Here is a 19,421-nt window from a genome sequence, read left to right as displayed (position 1 = left end):
AAAACTTGGATCTAGTCTGGTTTATGCGGCTAACTGATTATAAACATAGACTTTTGGAGTAGGTTTTAACTTAAGGCCTCTGTGTCACTTACAGTGGATCTCCACGCAAGGAATTTACCGGAGCCTCTGAGTGATCGATTGCATATCTTACAGGTCAACTATGGTTAAATCCATATTATAGTAGAGATAAACGACTGATTAGTGAACACGCATACTTTAGGGTTGGTGCTCTGATCAAGCAGACGATTTTTACCTACGTCAGTGTCTCATGTCATTAACTGTTTAGTGCTCAAGGTTACAGGTAACGCACTTGTTCACATGTCTAAAATTGGAGTCAGATATTAAGGAGTCAATTATCTCCCTGAGAATTCTAACCAAAAGTGAATTGTGGTTCCCAAGCCAGGGACAAACACCAAGCGTCTCTGGCCTTTCAATTCACCACCTACAAAAGTCCCTTTGCTCCTCAGCGCGCGTGCTCCAAATTCTCACACACACACATTCTGGCCCCTTAACACAAGCGCAAGCTTGGTGAGACGCACACACAACATTTCAGGAAATTGTGGGCTGACCAAGCCCCCACTTACTCCTTGGTTCTTAGCATAGGCCCTTGAGGACCTTGGTTTCATTGCATTTCTGATTTTGTATGCAATGGTAAAAAGTTCTCAAAATCCTGAAACATTAATAGTTTTGGCCAAGAGTAACTACCACACCACAAATGGGCCACCATTACCCATAAGTGGCCCTACAGGCCACGCCCTGACACACAAAGATACAAGGCTTTCTGGAATGGGTGGGCTGACCAAGCCCCCACCCATCACTCCTTGGCTTGAAGCAAAGGCCCTTGTGGATCTTGGTGGTATTGCATTTTAGATTTGGTATCCCATTGGCAAGTCTGCAGCTTGGATTTTTCTATACAATGACAATTTGAGAAGAATATACATTTTTCAGTGGTTCGCAATATTTTGGAGGATTTTTTTTTGCGCCACAATAACTCAAAATGTTATTGGTCCCCCCTCACCCCACCATCTTAGAAGTCACCTTCATCACCTCATGTTGCATTACCTTTTAACCTTCTCATCCTCTGAGCTTAGACTCATGGAGGATTCTTCTGTCTCTGAAGCGATAAACTCGTCCATGCTGTCCTCATCAAAGTATCCCTAGGGGACACACACATATAGTCATATATACTGTGAGAAGTATGGTTTGCAGAATTGAATGAGGGGAAATTGTGCTTACAGTGTGGTTACTCTGTGTGATCATGGAAGGATATGTGAATGTGCATGTGTGTGAGTGATGGATTCACCTTGTTTTCCTTGCTGATATAGTCTAGCTGAAGGCACCAAGGATGAGTCCAGATTCTGCTGAGCATCTGGAAGTCCTGGAAAAGCTTGGTCCCGGCCCGGCCTCGTCCTCCCTCCAAAGCATTTCCCACACCTACACACACAATGCCACAGAGGTTGAGTATGTAAAGGAAGAGGCACAATGTCTGTCCAACAATGTGTGTGTGTCCAACACTACCCTTTACTCATCTCATCCAGATTAGGGCGGTCTCCTACTTGGTCACAGTAGTGTGTGGTGAAGCAGGGGCAGGGTGTGACTGTCTGTATGTTTTGCGGCATGGAAGTGGTTGCCCTGTAGTAAACCAATTCGGCTCAGGGGAAATGACCCCTCCCCCACAAGAAACGACTGCATATGTAGGTTGATGATCCTACCAGTGAAGTGCTCCAGGTAGTATCTGTAGAGTTTGCACTGGATGGGGGTCACCCTGATGGCCAGCACATATTCATGCTTAGGAGGCAAGAACTTGGTCAGTGCTGTGTAGTCTCTTCTCTGAAAGCACAGCACAGAAAATTTTATTTTCTGAACTTTTAACAGTAACAAATTATAATAAATAAATAAAACTAAATTTCAGAAACAAGGAAAACATTCTTTGTAGCTCAACTCATGGACTTTACCTGGACACACCCTGCCAACATCTCATACAGGATATGTGCCCTTTTTTTCATGACACGGACGTCCTGGGGGGTTGAGTCCGCACACTGGCCGTTCTGGATGGGGTTGATGAAGCGGTTTCGGAACTCTTTCACCGAGCCCAGCAGATTCTCCTTTATAAAGGTCACCATGCAGTGGTCTGGAGAGAAAATGGAGAGGAGTAAGTTAAACACACATCTGGTACGCTGCTGCCACTGCCGAGGACAAGAGCAGACTGCAGCATATCATCCGCACTGCTGATAAGGTGATTGGCTGCAATCTGCCTACCCTCGAAATCCTTCACACCTCGAGGACCCTGATGCGAGGAAGATTGTGGCATATTCCTCCCACCCTGGACACTCCTTTTCAACCAGTCTCCTCCGGCAGGAGGCTGCTGTCCGTCAGGACCAAAACCTCACACCACAAGAACAGTTTCTTTCCTTCCGCTATCAGCCTTATTAACAAGGCCCCAAACTGACACTTAACTGTCACTTTACCTCATACACTGTCACTTAAACATATTCTTTTAGTATAGTTTAATTTTTTTCCATCCATCCATCCTTCATTTGGCGCTTTTCCGGGGGTTGGGTCGCGGGGGCAGCAACCTAAGAAGGGAGGCCCAGACTTCCCTCTCCTCGGCCAATTCCACTAGCTCTTCCTGGGGGACCCCAAGGCGTTTACAGGCCAGCCGAGAGACATAGTCCCTCCAGCTTGTCCTGGGTCTTCCTCGGGGCCTCTTCCCAGAGGAACGTGCCCAGAACACCTCACCAGGGAGGCGTCCAGGAAGCATCCTTATCAGATGCCCGAGCCACCTCAACTGGCCCCTCTCAACCCATAGGAGCAGCAGTTCTACTCTGAACCCCTCCCGGATGACCGCTTCTCACCTTATCTCTAAGGGAGAGCCCTGACACCCTGCGGAGAAAGCTAATTTCGGCTGCTTGTATTCGCAATCTCGTTCTTTTGGTCACTACTAGAGGTGTAATGATACCAAAAATTAAGTGGTCGGTGCCAATACCAGTAAAATAACAAAATTCTCGATGACAATTTCAATACCACAGTAAAAAATAAATAAAGGATTTTCTAAGATTCCATGCACTTGAACTTGAAACATGAACTTCTTTATTAAAATACTTGAAAATTAGCAAAAAAAAAAAAAAGACATACAAAACATGTGCAATCGAGCATAGCACAACTTAAAGTGCAATTAAGCCATTCAGCTAACAAGATGAACATGAGTTTACCTTCTAACCAAGGTAGGATGGGCTAACGTTAAAACTACATAGTATACTGCATAGCTATCCTAAACTATGTACATAACATCCAATGGCTTATGTTATGTACATATGGACATGGTGGGCACACGAGTTAAGACATGTGCCCACCATCTCAAACATCATGTAACGTCTTTCAGTATGACAGTAGGGCTGCCACTAACGACTATTTTTCTATCGATTAATCTGTAGACTATTTTTTCCCCAATTAGTCGATTAATCGAAACGATTAATAATATTTAAAAAATCAATAAAATATATAGAATTTTTGGACCATTTCAGTTCATTTTATTTTGAAAACAACAAACTGTATATGTCATTGACAAACAAACAAAGGCTTACAAATTAAAGTGCAAAACTGTAGGTTTAAACTATTAACTCCAACGTTAATTAAAATATTTAGATAAGGTACATAACATATCCCAACATACACAAACACACACCCCTTTTAAACCGAAAATTCCAAGGTGCTGGTTCTGGGCTGGTGCTTATGCCAATTCGGTAATGATTCGATAGTAATACTCGCCAATTATCTAAGAACCAGGTAGTGTACATTTACCACACACTAGAGCCGGACGTTAGGGCTAACGTCTTTAAATCACTTCATACGCCTCCATTGTCCTAGCAACGCGTCATGGTTACATGGTTACGGTTAACAAGTTAGCTAAAAAGCAAGAGAAAGGAAACTTCCGGAGCCGGCGATTGTCATGGTAATGCTCAAACAGTCATTGCGGTAAGCTAATTCTGATGCGAAATAAAACATGTGGGAACACAGCCTGTTACACCTGAATCTGGACAATTTGATCATACCTCTGCCTTCTACTATCGAGGGATGGGAGGCCGACCTGAAAAAAAGGCCTCAAATAACGTAAACTAGCAAAGTTAGCTACTTTAGCAACTCTGTTGCTACGGACGGCGGGTAAAGCAATGAATAACCTGAAAAGCTCAGAGTCTAATCAGTAGCTAGCTACCTCCACCGCAATAAAGTTGGTCGAGTTTTAATAAAGGAGGTGGGACACAACCTTGTCTACCTTAAAGCAGACATAGAGCCTAGTCAGAGCCTCAAAGTCCCACATTACCGGTCCTGGGTTTTAGTTTAATCGTCAGGTGAAATAGAAACGACTGGGTGCTCATGTGTTGCTGGACGAGGACACTACTAACCCACAAAAAATCCTATATGAACACTTGCATCCCACCTTTACTGGCAGTACTGCAACTAAACCTGTGGAGGTCTTTCGTAGCCCAAACACAAAGTAGGATGCGGATTTCCTTCGTCAGCTTTTTGTCCACAAAATGAAATGAGTACACATACGATAGTGTTTTGGGTGGTCTCTTCAAGGCTAGGTTTTTCAGCTACATTCTGTTGTAGTACTCATCTGTTGGCAGGCGATGGAAACTACCGTTTGTCACAACAATAATCCCTTTTTGTTGTGGGTGTGTGTTCAACACACTGTCGTGGAAGCTACAGATTTAGCTAAATCTGGTTGTTAGCTGTAGTAAAGCCGCGAACAGCACAACAGGTAGCCTACCAGAGCTCCGCAATTACATTTTATAACAATAATAATAACAATCAAATGACAACATATGTTTAAAAACAAACCAGTTTTAGTAAAATTATAGTTGAAACTACTTTAGAAAGAATCACTGTTGACGGCTGGCTGGGACTAACGTATAGCAAACCGCAACTTCCGCTACTCACCGGAAGTTGCACCCATAATCACTTCTACAGTAGACCCCCTGAGAATAAGGTGGATAATGAATTGAAGCGTTTTTTGTATTTTTTTACATTTTTTTTTTTTAAGATGCGTTGATTTAAAATATTGATGTTGACGTATTTTCAGCGACGTCGACGAATCGCGGCAGCCCTATATGACAGATAAAAAAAACAGAAAATATGGACAGAATTTCTAGGCGCAGCCAGGGCGTTGAGGGGGTCTGGTTTGGTGACCTCAGGATTTGGTCGCTGCTTTTTGCGGATGATGTGGTCCTGATGGCTTCATCGGGCCGTGACCTTCAGCTCTCACTCAAGAGGTTTGCAACCGAATGCGAAGCGGCTGGGATGGGAATCAGCACCTCCAAATCTGAGGCCATAGTTATTGACCGGAAAAGGGTGGAGTGTAATCTCCGTCGGGGAGGAGATCATGACCCAAACGGAGGAGTTCAAGTATCTTGGGGTCTTGTTCATGAGTGAGGGAAGAATGGAGCGCGAGATCGACAGGCGGATCGGTGCGGAGTCCGCAGTGATGCGCTCATTGGTCCTCATTTCCGAATGAATGTACAAGAGATAACTGTGAGTACGATCTATTCAATACAAAACTCGAATCAATTTTGACTTAAGTGGAGGCTACGCTGAAGTCTCACGTCAAGTCTCAACTTGTGTATGCAGTTTTAGAGTCAGTAAGAGGGCCATCTCACTTACACTCTATGAGATTGTTCTGCAGGGGTGTTCCTGTCAGCACCACTCTCCTTCTGGTTGCAATGGAGTTCATGGCTTTAGATACAGCAGATGCCTCATTCTTCAGGATGTGACCTTCATCACAGATCACAAAATCAGGACCTAAAAAAATGGAAGCCAAACACACACAGATGCATACACACAGGCACGCACACATACAGGACAAAGAAACAGGACAAAGACATGGGTGAGGCATATTCAAGGAGATTTATATCATCTTTATTTGGAGTTCAATAATGAAGATCAGAATTCTTTGTATGTATGAATTCATTATATACGCACTATTTGGCCTAAAATTATGTGGAAACTGGAGGATTAAAGAATGTCCCATTGTCTATATGCATAACGTAATACCAATAGTGAACTCATACTCAAGATAGAACTCATCATTATATTTATATTCAGATAAGTCAATTATTTATTTATAATAATAATAATATAAATAATATAATAAATGCTAGAATTTCCTTTAATTAATCTTAAGGAATGTGAGTGAAGTTCGGCGCTAAGTTAATGGGTTATTAGGTGTGGCTTGTAGATAGCACAAGAATACATCCCAAAGGTGTTCTGTGGGGTTGAGGCCAGGGTTGTCTTGCACACCAGACTGGTTCTGTACAGATTGGACCTTCGTTTATGCAAGGGGGCACTATCTTGCCAACTTTCAATGGGTGCTTTTCATTATTTGGGAAAGCCCCTTTTGTTCCACTTTAGGAAATCTTAATAATAAAGCATACAATGACAGAGTTCAAACTTCAGACTTGAGCCACTATTTTCGGGAAGGCCCTTCTTTATTTCGGCTTTATATATACACATGTGTGCGTGTTTCCTGTACCTGGGTCGACCAGGGTCTTCTGGAAAGTCTCTTTGAGCTTCTTGCTCTTGATGTTTCTGCCCTGGGTGAGGTTACGGTACATCTCATACCCAATGATCATGATGCCACCATCTTCCTGCCAGCGCTGCAGAGCGTACGCGCGCTCCTGGGGACGCTTTACTGTGGCCAACTCAGTCACCTTGGACATACACACATTATATTTACTCACACACAAGGACATCTTTTTCATTTCAACTACTGAAGGTGGGCCGATATTAGGCTGTGTTCCTGATAAAAAAATATGTGTTTTTAACATAGGTAACATATGACAAATACTTTACAATCTTAAAAATAAAGCCAGCTTTCTCACTCAGCACTCGTCAAGCGTCACAGTTTCTATTGGCCGATGTCTACGGCAATTTGTGGGATAGTGGTAGTACGGATCTCTACAATTCCAAAAATATTGATGCAAAATACAGAAAAAAAAGAGACTAGCCAAATGGGTGCTGTTTAATTCAGAAGTACTAAAGGTTTATTTACTAATTAACAAACCCAAATTAGATGGGACAACAGCAGGTCATACCCGCATGTACCTTTTGTGAACTGATTGACCAACAGTGAAACCTGATGTAAGGTTGTGTTTATAAACGGGACAAGTTTAATCCCAAAGAATCCTGGGTATGGCAAAAATCAAATTAGAAAAAAAGTGCAGTGATAGTCATGGCTAGTTGAGGAGCGGAAAACTTGAAAAGCCTCCAGCATCCTTTAAGTTGCATGATTATTAATGTTAATAATCAAATAAATAGAAAGCAGAAGGTCAATTGGTTGTCCTTTTTTTGCTCATCCAAAAAATGATCAGATGTGTGATTCAAAACAGTGGTTTGTTCTGTACTTAGAGCTTTGTGATTGGTTGCACCATTATTTGTCGGTGCATCATTTGGCTGAACGTGCTACTTTAGCACTGACAACAGCAGCCACATCAACTGCACGAGGCCAAGTTACCCAGCCATCAATAGTAAAGGATTTTGCAAAACATGCACTTACAAAATAACATATATTCAAATTTAAATAACCAAAACAAAAGGACTTTAAATCTGCAAAATACCACCAAGAAAAAAAAAACACCTAGATGGATTCAGCCCACCGTCGATTGCTCATGTATTTGTCATATTGTCCAACTCTGTAGCACTGATGTGATGACTATATTCATGATAATACAGCAGTAAGATGGCAATTAAGGCTGGGGGAAAAAAACGATTCACATTTTGTATCGAATCGTGACCCCCAAGAATCAATTCAAATTAATTGTAAGGCAGCGGTCCCCAACCCCCGGGCCGCGGACCGGTCCGTGGGTCATTTGGTACCGGTCCGCAGAGAAAGAATAAATAATTACATTATTTCAGTTTTATAAAAAAAAAATGCACTTTAAATATTTGTTTTTGTGTTGCGTCTTATTTTGAAGGCATGTTTAAATGTTACCATAGCGACCAGAGAGTGTTTGGGGCAGAGCGGGGCAGAGCCGCAGAGTCATGGACATAATAAGGGCAGAGAGGATTTATGTTATGTTGTTGGCACGATGTTACGAGGCCGCTGCTAATAAAGTTGCATAAGAGTACACAGTGGATTCACGTTTATTATTGTATTTAGAAAATGCCACCGTTTGTATGCCGGTCGTATAATTTTATTTTATGTATTTATGCGCCACGCCTTAAAGGCCGGTCCGTGAAAATATTGCAACATTAAACCGGTCCGTGGCGCAAAAAAGGTTGGGGACCGCTGTTGTAAGGTACGAAAAGATTTCCACCCTAATGGCAATGTAGTGATATGGAATTTTATTGTATGTGTGTAAAATTAAATGTGTTTAAAGTGTGGTTAGATCATTGTTTAAAGGGTTGTATGAGTTAATTGATAAACAGAGCAGTTGTTGTGTTAGGACAGATGGCTAACAGTATAGATGATATTACTCCTAGTAATGACCATACAAGGGAAGTTCAACATTTAATATATGGAAATTTCCTGGAGTTTATGATGTGATGAGCTGCTAAGGGGTGAATCTAGGAAAAATCTGAGACTGTTTTAGGACAATTTGTCTGAGGGTTTATGATGGTTATTGTATTAGGAGTTAATGATAAGAAGGGTCATGGGACAGCTGCATGTCTATTGTGATTGTGGATGGACCAATGACTTTTGAGAACTGTGTACTATAAAATTGTGTGTTGAAGGATGTTTTTTGGCATTCAGGGCCATCAGCTGGGTAGTGCTGGTGTCGACGGAATTCTCTGGTTCCACTCTAGAATGCTAGAGGCAGTTGTATGGGATTGTCTTGGATGTTCTTTGGAGTTCAGGGCCATCAGCTGGGTAGGGCTGCGGGGTGTTCCATCAACGTCGCTAACGCAAGTCGCGCTAACACGAATAAGTCTCACTTGGGTAAACGTCAACTTAGACTTAAGCCCGAAGCCGTTCCACTAACGTTCCGTTCCACTAATAGGCAATGCTAATTCAAGCTAGACCTCAATAAGCTTAGACTCTGCAGCCCAGATCAGGCGATCGTCAAAAATAGGAGTTATGTCGCAAAAAGCAAAGCGTAAAACAGCAGAAAGGTGGTTCAGCAGCGTAAATAGATTTGAGTTTTTTTGGAGTTGTCCCCAAAAAGGGCAATGTTGCCGCAATTAACATGGCAAGGGAGACAACTTGTCAAACTATTACGACCGTTAACATGAGTAAATTGTACCCACCAAATCTACTAGATATATATATATATATATATATATATATATATATATATATATGCATGTAGGCCTACTGATAATTAGCGTAATTTGATGAGCTGTCTAAAACCGTTCTGACAGGCTATCTATGGCCGATATTCTCAACAGGAGATTGAGAATAATAGCCCAAAAAAGAACTTGGGAGCAATTTAAAATTGCAGGATAAAATTCAAAACACTGAAGGAAGCCATGGTTAATTGCACTTGATGTGGGCTAATAATGTTTTTGTCTTCACATCTTGAACAAAATCAACAAATTACTTAAAAATAACTTTGCCACACGCACTTATTAACTGATAAGCTAAATGCTGAGCTTTAAGATAAAAGGGAAAGATAACCATGACTGAAATAGGGATTCACTGAAATGACTAGTATTGCACAGATCCAGCACTGACTTTTTAGATCAGAAGGTGACCCAAACTGCACACTTTGTTTGGCAGAACAGTCATTTTAAATTGCTCAGCATGACTAGCATTATTATATCACAAGTATTTTCAATTAAAATAGTCTGCCTCCACAGATCCAGAAGGGGCTTGGACAGTGATAGACTCACTTTGGGAAAGCATGCCCTACTGGAAACATTAGGGGAGACTGTTGGGCACAGCATCTAATTGTCTTCTTTGGAAAGGGCAACATGTGGCACACTCATGTAGGGGCAGCATAAAGGGCACTTCATAACAGCACCCTTTACCATTGGAAGTAAGGGCATGGGAACAGTCCAATTTAGGCCATTATAAGGGCACCATATTGGATACTGCATCACATTTTCTATACTATAAAGGAACTCATTAAGACATGTTTTTACATTTAAAGAGGGCACACTGTCATTTATTGCGTGGGGCATCCTGGGCACTTAAGCATATTTCACAATGTGAATGGCAGACAGTAGGGCACTTGGTCTTATTTTTGCCACTCAAAGGCATTTTAGAAACACTTTCAACCATGGGGGCACCAGGCAGTCACTCCCTGAGTCTTCCAATGGGACACCCATGGGGACAGTATATTGCACCTATAATATTGGGGAAGCCAGAGGAGAGGTATTATAGAGGCTTGTCAACATATAGGCTACTTTAAACAATGAAAATACTTTATACAATTGAATAAAAAGTCTCCTTGATTCTTTGTGTTTCACGATTACCTGAAAAACTGATGATAATATTCAGGTACAGCTTGGAGCAAAGTATACCCTTCATATTTCCTGGCATAGTTCAAGAACGTCCCACATGCAAAGACATAGACAGATGCAGACAGACTGAACAGTGTCAAGGCTTGGCTCAGTGGGTTTGCTTCCTTGTGTGATTCCAGCAGACTACATAGTCTAGGCCTACCTACATAAACTGCAGTCTACTACCCTCCTTTCTACTATTATAGTCTACTCTCATTTCTATTACTTTCTACTAAGGATGGTAGGCTGCTCTTATGTGTTCATTGCCATCCTTAAGAGTTGCTAAAGTGTTATTTTATATATATATATATATATATATATATATATATAAAATAACACTGTTCTATTTTATTGTTTAATATGTTTTATTTTATTTAAGAATGACAATTAAATCTATCTAGATAAACTATGCTGGGCCTGCTGAACCTATACTTCTTCCACAGATACTGTTCAGGGAAGCACTGCTTCTGTCTCTGAAGACCCTTGGGGCTGGTGGGATAAACGCTCTTTGTATAATCTGAGCACCTTCATCCACCACAGGCTTGTCAAAGAACGGATACGCCATAATTGATTGTAACTTGTCTTGAGGCTCTGCTTAGTTTCTAAGGCCTTATTTTACGTCAATATTTTTATTTATAATATTATATATTTTAATATATTTTTGGGAGATGAAGTAGGCCTTAACACGCGAATCATTCATGTCTGCACTTCAAAAAGTCTGAATTTACGTTCCCGAACACGGACTAACGGTGCGTTCACACTGCAGCGGGGCGGGCAGAGCGGGGCGTCGGCTTCCCATTCATTTTCAATGAAACCAGGCGTTGACGCCCGCGTAGGGCATTGTGGGAAGGTGAGCGGGGCGGCGAAGCTCGCATAGGGCATTGTGGGAAGGCGAGCGGGGCAGCGAAAGTTGGATTTTCTGAACTTTATGTAAATGAGGAGCGTGAAAACGCCAGCGATGGCCAATCGGGTTGGTTTCTTGTTTCTTGTAACGTAGCAACTGTTGGTAATGGTAAACATTTCTAGGTTTGAGTCAAACTTTGACAATTTTCAAGATGGAAGAGCAACTCATCGTATGTGTCTTCATACCCAGTATTGTATGATACGTCTATGTTAGATTACAGAGACGTAAACAAAAAAAAATATGCCTGGCGCAGGGTTGCTGAGGTTGTCGGCGTCCTTGGTTTGTTGTATTTTGTACTTTAATTCAGTTTCTTCACATTACGTAACTTTCTTCTGTGCTAGCTGCATAGTCTATAGCTCACCCGGCACACGATTGACATTCAACGCTGAAATGCTGGCTGGCGGCCACTCGCTATCCATACAGTGAATGTGTAGAGGCAAGTCATAATCTAGCGAATGATTTGCACAGATTTCGAGTAATATAATAAAAGGTTACACATGTCAACGTTTATGTCTGATGCATCTTTTTTTCCAGCCGGAAAAAGACCCGTTACATAGAGTGCTGGTGGCATTTAATCTTTCACTCGGCCTAAAAAAAGTGTGGAAAAAGATAACCTATTGTGTGCTGAAGATAAGATCATGTCAGATCTAGAAAGCGTGTCGGATTATTGCTTAATGTGTGTAAAAGTTGTATTTTGTCTGCACATTTGCCATGACATTATAGAACTACAACAGTGATTTAAGAGAACTACAGCTCTGAATGAATCTGTCTGGCACGCCCCCGAACGTGGTGCACTGTGGGAAGGCCGGCGGTGCTGAGCGGTAAAAAAGTCTGCAGTGTGAACGCACCGTAAAGTGCTTTGAGCGCAGGAATTTACTCGACGGAACGGTCTTTTGAGATTCTGTTTCAGCCTGTTTGAAATTATTTGCAACACATTTTAGTTTAGCTTGACTTTTAGCCTGACATGGATCAGGCTAGTCCCGATCCTTGGTTACGTAGCTACAACTAGAATAATCCACCTTAATGGAACGGAACTCTCGCTAAAGTAAGTAAGACTTGGCAAAATAAGTCTCGCTTTCCCTTAATCAACGTTGATGGAACACCCCTCTGGTGTCTGCTGGATTTTCCAGTTCCACTCTAGAATGCTAGATGGAGCTGTATGGAATTTTCTTTGTGTCATGCTAGATGAAGCTGTATTGAGGTTAGAACTTGTGAGACCCTGTTGTGTGCATTACTTCTGATCCCATCTGATTCATGGCCAGGTGGTTTGTGTTACTGTCTTATGTTTATGACAAAGGTGTTTTGTGTTGTTGTCTGATGTTTGTGTATCAAAGATGGTTATGATTGTGCTGATAAATAACAGCATGAAAAACCTTCAATTCAGTTTAACAATTGATTCTTACAAAATAATTCCACAACAGTTTCTGCTTACCATATGACTTCAGAACCAATACATATATGGCAAGCAAGAGTTTGTTCAAAGCTACTTATTTTAAATTAATGTTTTGGTTAATAGGGCTTGCTTTTTGTTGGCAGGGACATTATATCTCACACCTTACTCTCCTCTGATGCTATTAGTTGAGTTGTCAAACTCATCATGGTGTTCGAGCCAACATAAACTATTTACGTCTTCAAGTCCTGAAATCTACCTGAAGAGTGAAAACACAAAATATCCCCCACAAAATATGTGCTTAAAAAGTCCTCAAAATGGGCAGTGTCACCCGGTGTTCAGTGCAGGGCCCTATCAGGGTACAAACAGCAACATCTTCGTAACAGTAGAACTATCATGATACCAACAGCAGAATCTCTTACCTCCAGGCTCTCCTCGTCCTTCATGCCATGCTGCCACTTCTCAAATTCATTGAGCCAGTTGAGCACAGTGTTCAGGGGGCACACCACCAGCGCTGTGCTAAATTCCATCTTTTCACAGAGTAGCATGGTGTGGAGAAATGTCACCACCTAGGGGACACAGCAGAAACCACAGTCAGACTACATGTTCTCTGATTAAGGTTAGATTTCAGGGAAAGTCCTCTCACAAAAGAGAGACAAATAAGTTAAGAAACAGAAAGCGGCAAAAAGAAAAAAGAGAAGGAGGGTCAGACAAAGAGTGTAATAATGCACAAGAAAGAGGTACAAAGAGGGAAGGACAAGACAGAACTATGATAAAGCTGTAAGAAGGGTAGATCCAGTCCTACCTGCAGAGTCTTGCCGAGACCCATGCAGTGAGCCAAGATGCAGCCTGAGCCTGATGATGTGTTGGTTTTCTTCACTGACTCACAGCAGCAGTCCCACATAAACTGCACTCCTGCAAAACACACACAAAATAAATTACGCACATGTAGCCTTCATTAAAACATAACTTTCACATGGGCATTTTCAAGCATGTGTCTATACGTACAGTACACGTGTGGTCATTTGTCTGTGCGCTTGTGTTCTCACCGTCAACTTGGTGGGGTTTAAGCTTTGTAACCAGGTTTCTGTGCACCTGCACAATAGGTTCCTTGGTCTCCTCGTCTTCATCCAGAACCAGCTTGGTTGTGATTGGACACACTATCTGGGAGGACTCCTGCACAACAATAGTCTAGAGGGAAGTGGAGAGGGGAGTAGAGATGGGGGCGGAGAGAATAGCGGAAAGGAGACAGAATGTTAATGGGTACCTCGTATATAGGGTTTAACTCCTCAGACAAAGTGTGAATAATCAATCCATCGATTCGTTTTTTTACCTGATTTAAGAGGTTTACCTCTCTAAGTTTTTCCCTCAAGGCCTCCCTCTCTGCGATGCGTTTCCTTCTGTCCTCCTCCTCTTTCAGAGCATCCCTTGTTTCTGTTCGAAGCTTGTCATCTTTGAGGATCTTGCGTATCTTTTTGCGGCCCTTGGGGGTCCCTTTGTCATCATCTCCCTCCTCCCCAGAGCCACTTCCCTCTCCTGAACCACTCTGAGAGAACCACAAACATGGACACAGATGGCTCAACTCTTGATCAAACAATTACTTAGAGCAAAATCCACCACAAACCTAACCGCTGCAGCCAAACATGTACTTATTTATCATTAGAACAGGTCTTGGTCAAACAATCAAATGAGCGGACGAGAGTTTAGCATGTACTATGGTAAAAAAGCTGCTTTTACCAATAAGACTCACATAATCAGAGCAGGAAGCAGCAGCACTGCATCTCAATAGTTGAAAAGCAGCAATAACTATACAGGATCCAACCCAAAGTCAATTGTAAACCCGATTGTAAGGGAGTCCACGCACATCCGCTATCTCCTTTTACCTTCTCATTGCTGGAGGAAGAGTCCTGGACCTTAATTCTGCGCCTTTTCTTTTTCTGGTGGTAGCTCCTTTGCTTGTCCTCTCCCTTCTTCTTGGAAGATCTGATTGGAATTAATTTAGTGTTCAACTTATACAAGCAAGTCTTACACAAAACTGGTGAATGTTTACCACATCAAACATATAATAAGGTAATCAGTGAGGCTTTTCTGCAAAGCAGCAAATATGAAACATTTTTGGTAATCTCAAGTAGAAACCCACATTTTTATGATCCGAATTTGTTCATGTTGAATATTGTATGAAAATGTGTCTCTCTTCACCTGGTCTTGCGGCGGGTTCCCTCCTTCTCTGAATCGCTGACCTCCTCACTCATGGCTGAGTCCTCACAACTGGTTTCCAACTTCTCAAAGTCAGAGTCTTCGGAGTCATCACTACCCACTGGACACGGGTCAGGGGGATGAAAGGAAGAGGGAAACATTAATAAAAGAGAGGAGAATCAAGAACAATCGCACACTAGGACGGTTCTCGGACGGAAATCTATTGCTGATAATCATCATTTTACATGATGCAGCAGTGTTTCCCACAGACTAGAAAGCAATTAGTGGCGGGGGGGGGGGTTCATTCATTACACAACTTTTTTTTCTTCTATTAAATATATATGTATTAGCTATGTTGGATGCTGTCTTCCTCTTCTCCTCTTTCTTCAATGCCTAACGAATCTCTCTCTTTCTCTCCCTGACCAAGTCTTTATGCTTGAGCAGCACTGGTTGAAGCCTGAAAATATTGTAAACAATTTCTGCATGTATGCATGTAGCAACGCATATAATTATTGCTATTAGGGCTGGGCGATAAATCGATAAAAATAACTATCGAAGTAATGACTTCCCTCGATAAAGATATCGGAACATTAATTCATTTTCAATAATATCGATAATATCGATAGAGAAAAATTAGGAACAACAGTCCATTTAATTTCTGTGATGCAGCAGAAAGTTGCGGAGAAATGGTGGCCTACGCTCACTAAAATATACTGAGCACGTCGAGTGGAGTACGTAGCTAATGTTAACCGGGGAAAATTAGTCTTATTGCCGAAAACAGTGGCAGCGATAGCAATGGCGAGGGAGCAACTTCCAATGAAGAAATTGTTGAGAAAAAGAGTTAGTCTTGTTCAATTATTTGGAAGTAGTTTGGTTTTTTGAAATCCGACAAAGAGCGAGCAATGTTCGGTGCAAATTGGTGTAGTAAACAAACAGGTGGTTACCAAGTCTGGTAATACGACAAACTGCAAATTTGGACTTCTTGACCTCGACCTACGGTCTCGGTTAACAAACGTTTTAACAAATCTCTGCTTACAAAGCTGTTGGTAGATCTGTCGAAAGTCCATATTCGTTTTTTTATATAATATAACAACACGTAGGAGAATCCCAAATCAAACACGTGGAATCTGGTGCAGACGCCATGTTGTCAACATCTCCAAGGCAACCGCTTGCTAGGTCTGTAAATCGTTTGGTTTCGCGGATTTCTTATAACGTCTCTGGACATATAAGAACAGCGTTTTGGTCCAATTATAATACTAATATATATGAAACCTTCTATGGCTATGGGGCTATGATTGGATATGGCCTATACTTCCATAACTGATTCTGTTACCACTACTCTGAAATGCAGGTGCGTTTATTTTGTTTTTAATTTACATTTCTGTACAACCCACAAACCAACAGAACTTCTTTATAGCCCCATTTGCTTGCTGTTGATTCTGATCATTTCAGTGAGGAAACTGCTCCTAGGCTAACTATAGGCATCTAAACAACATACACTATATGGCCAAAAGCATTTGGACATCTGATCATCTCACCTATATAAGCTTGTGGACATCCCTTTACAAAAAGGTATTAATATGGAGTTGGGGCCTCTTTTGCTGCTATAACAGCTACCACTTATCTGGGAAGGCACAAGACACAAGGTTTTGGAGTATATATGTGGGATGTTTTGCTTACAAGAACATTAAGGGGTTTGGCACTGATTTGGGGTGATTAGACCTGGCTTGATGAGGGCATGAGCATTTTTCCCCAAAGGTGTTTAGGTCAAGGATCAAGGGTCACGTTTTTCCACACCAAACTCAGGAAAGCATGTCTGTATGGACTTTGCTTTCTGCATGGGGACATTATCAAGCCAAATAAACAACAGAGGATGTTTTTCAGGGTTTCAGGCTCGTAAGCTTGTATTTTACTGGTAAAAATATTAATGCGAAAGCATAAAGTATCATTGAGTCATTGTGTACTTAAATCTTTATGACAACAGTTTGGGGAAGGTCATCTCCTGTTTCGGCCCCCATGCACAAAGAGAGGTTCTAACAAGGAAATTGGTTGACTTTCGCAAGTCTAAACCCACCAGCAGCCGGTTTCCATCGAAGGGGTATATGCCGAGGTTATCGAGACCAGTGGTTCTCAACCCTGGTCCTCAAGTACCCCCTGTCCAGCACTTTTTACATGTTTCCCTGCTCCAACACACCTGATTCAAATGAATGGTCGTTAACAGGCTTCTGTAGAGCTGGATAATGCCCATTCATTTGAATCAGGTGTGTTGGAGCAGGGAAACATCTAAAATGGGCAGGACAGGGGGTACTTGAGGACCAGGGTTGAGAACCACTGATCTAGACCTTGTAGTTGGGTGTCAAAATGGTTGTATTGCCCTCTGTTGCTTGGTCATGGCATGGCTATGACATAATTTGACTTAGGATGGTAATCCAGCCACTCCATGGTTTCAATGTGTGGACAATAGCTCTGCTTGAAGCCTAACTGGAATGTTGTTTTCTCTGTAATATTTTTACTAAAACCCATTACTCTATTATAGTATTAAAATATATCAAGACATACGTTTTAATAATATATAGTGATACATATAAAGTGGACTCATGTCTCATGCCAAGTCTATGACAACTGACTCCAATTCAATCACATACCTTTCCGCCGGGTCTTCCTCTTTGTCTCCTTTTTCTTGCCTTTGGAAACAAGTTTCTCATCTCCTGACTCTCCTTCACTTAGAGAGAGCTTGTGTTTAAGCAGACGGTGGCGTCGGCCACCCTTTTTCACATCCACCTCAGAACCAGAGTCAGCATCATCCTCCTCATCTTCCTCTTCTAAAGTGTGAGCACAAGAAAACAAGGGAGAACCACTTATTGAAAATCAAAAACAATAAAATATATTTCTGAAACTACAGAGCCAAATTAATCTTTGGTAAACAAAACCATTCAAAAGCTTCAGTGGTACAATCTAGCTCACCTTCCTCATCTTCTTCTTTGGCCAACTTCTTTGACTTATTATCCTCGTTGTCCAATTCTTCGTTCTCAGAGGAAGTCTCAGCTCCAGAAGAATAATTTGATTTGATCTGGGCCAGGAGCATCTTCTTGGCAATCCTTTGGTAGTTTGTTTAAGTATTTAATCAGAAACAGTCCAGCTGGGCTAATCCCCACTTCCTGTCAGCAAAGTCTAGCTCATGGCAAGGTAAGTGGTTAATACTAGTAGTGCCAAGCTGTTTTCCCCCACTTATAGCGCAGTTAGGCTTCAAATAACACTTGTCTTCAGACAGGGACACCGTTACTGACATGTAATGGTCACTAGATGAAGATTTTTGCGCTAAAGGCAAGGTTGGAAAATGAACTTGCCTTTGTCAATCAGTAATTTATTTCCGTGTCGTTTGTCAGTAATAATTTCATTAGAGCATTTTTGTCATTCAATCATTCAGCAAAATTAAATGGATGTCAAACACATTACAGGTTAGACTGCAATTGGTCTATAGTAGCCCAACATCATCAACATTATATAGTCGGCTGACAAGATTGCGTTGTTGTCCCAGTCAAGTATAAACAAACACACAGGGACATCATAAACATTCAATGGTCTAATTAGATCAAGTTATACAGGCAAACATGTCCTTAATTTATGTCAGGACATAAAGTATTGCAAAAATGAGAGCCACATAATTTGTTCAGAAATTCTAGGCTAGAGATTTACTTGACGTTAGCCTCTTGATACTAAGCCTATTCAATTTAACAATTTTCAGAAAGACAGACAGTGTAGCCTATAATAGGCAGGGGATAATATATTGGTTGAGAATGTGTATTTTGGTTTTATGTAGATGGCGGGTTACGCAAGGGCAGCAGCACATAAAATGAAAGTTGCATTTGATAAATCAAGTAAGCGGCCTAACTACTACAACTATCCTGACAGATCATTTAGAATAGCCTACGTTTTGCTCCCTTTACATCTACGGACTTAATAGATTAAATAAGCGAATTTTGTGCACTAACCACGCTTCTAGTAGGTAAAACTGGCTCAGCGCTTCTAGTGTTAAGAAATAGTTGAAAACAGGGTCAACGGTATGACTTTTCAGGGATCAACATGAGCTAAATATGGTTATAATGCTATATAAGTATGAATAAAGTTGAGGAATACAGAGGTTATTTAAGTTTGATGTGCTAGTGTGGTGTTTTATATTGGTGTTGTAAAGGTGGGGGACATTTTCTGGGTCTTCTTACACAACTCTTACCTGTTTTCGGGATCGTCATCATCATCGTCATCTGCCATTTGAATGTCATCGTTACCCTCTTCATCATCACCTATACAAGCAACAAATAAGTCAAAAGATTAAGGACCAAAGAATACAACAGTCCATACGCATCCCTACACTCAGTTGACTACTGACTCTCTGTTAACTTGGTAACTTTGACCTTGGTCAAATACTTTATCCATACTAGGATAAAAATATATTACTTTCCATAATTGTGGGCTTGCATGAAAGGTGGTACT

The 19,421-nt window shown here is 41.4% G+C and overlaps 1 protein-coding gene across 3 annotated transcripts in view; it reads right to left on the bottom strand.

The window, feature by feature from the left end:
• The window catches only part of LOC146302885 (transcriptional regulator ATRX-like), a 97,514-nt gene that overhangs the window by 55,877 nt on the left and 22,216 nt on the right, over positions 1-19,421 (bottom strand). For 2 of the 3 annotated variants that reach the window (XM_084697389.1, XM_084697391.1), the window contains exons 8-22: positions 19,162-19,231; positions 17,895-18,028; positions 17,576-17,752; positions 14,934-15,051; positions 14,618-14,717; positions 14,068-14,280; positions 13,784-13,925; positions 13,540-13,649; positions 13,157-13,303; positions 6,530-6,707; positions 5,662-5,799; positions 1,956-2,131; positions 1,713-1,830; positions 1,304-1,434; positions 1,063-1,157 (exon numbers count right to left, since the gene is read on the bottom strand). In XM_084697389.1, coding sequence (XP_084553515.1) covers positions 1,063-1,157; positions 1,304-1,434; positions 1,713-1,830; positions 1,956-2,131; positions 5,662-5,799; positions 6,530-6,707; positions 13,157-13,303; positions 13,540-13,649; positions 13,784-13,925; positions 14,068-14,280; positions 14,618-14,717; positions 14,934-15,051; positions 17,576-17,752; positions 17,895-18,028; positions 19,162-19,231 — 2,047 coding nt within the window. The remainder of the gene's footprint in view (positions 1-1,062; positions 1,158-1,303; positions 1,435-1,712; positions 1,831-1,955; positions 2,132-5,661; positions 5,800-6,529; positions 6,708-13,156; positions 13,304-13,539; positions 13,650-13,783; positions 13,926-14,067; positions 14,281-14,617; positions 14,718-14,933; positions 15,052-17,575; positions 17,753-17,894; positions 18,029-19,161; positions 19,232-19,421) is intronic. The other variant, XM_084697390.1, reaches the window with a different exon arrangement.

Source organism: Hypomesus nipponensis, chromosome 1, assembly GCF_054491055.1.
Source record: "Hypomesus nipponensis isolate SF chromosome 1, ASM5449105v1, whole genome shotgun sequence".
Classification (NCBI taxonomy): domain Eukaryota; kingdom Metazoa; phylum Chordata; class Actinopteri; order Osmeriformes; family Osmeridae; genus Hypomesus; species Hypomesus nipponensis.
This window is presented reverse-complemented; position numbering and strand designations above follow the sequence as displayed.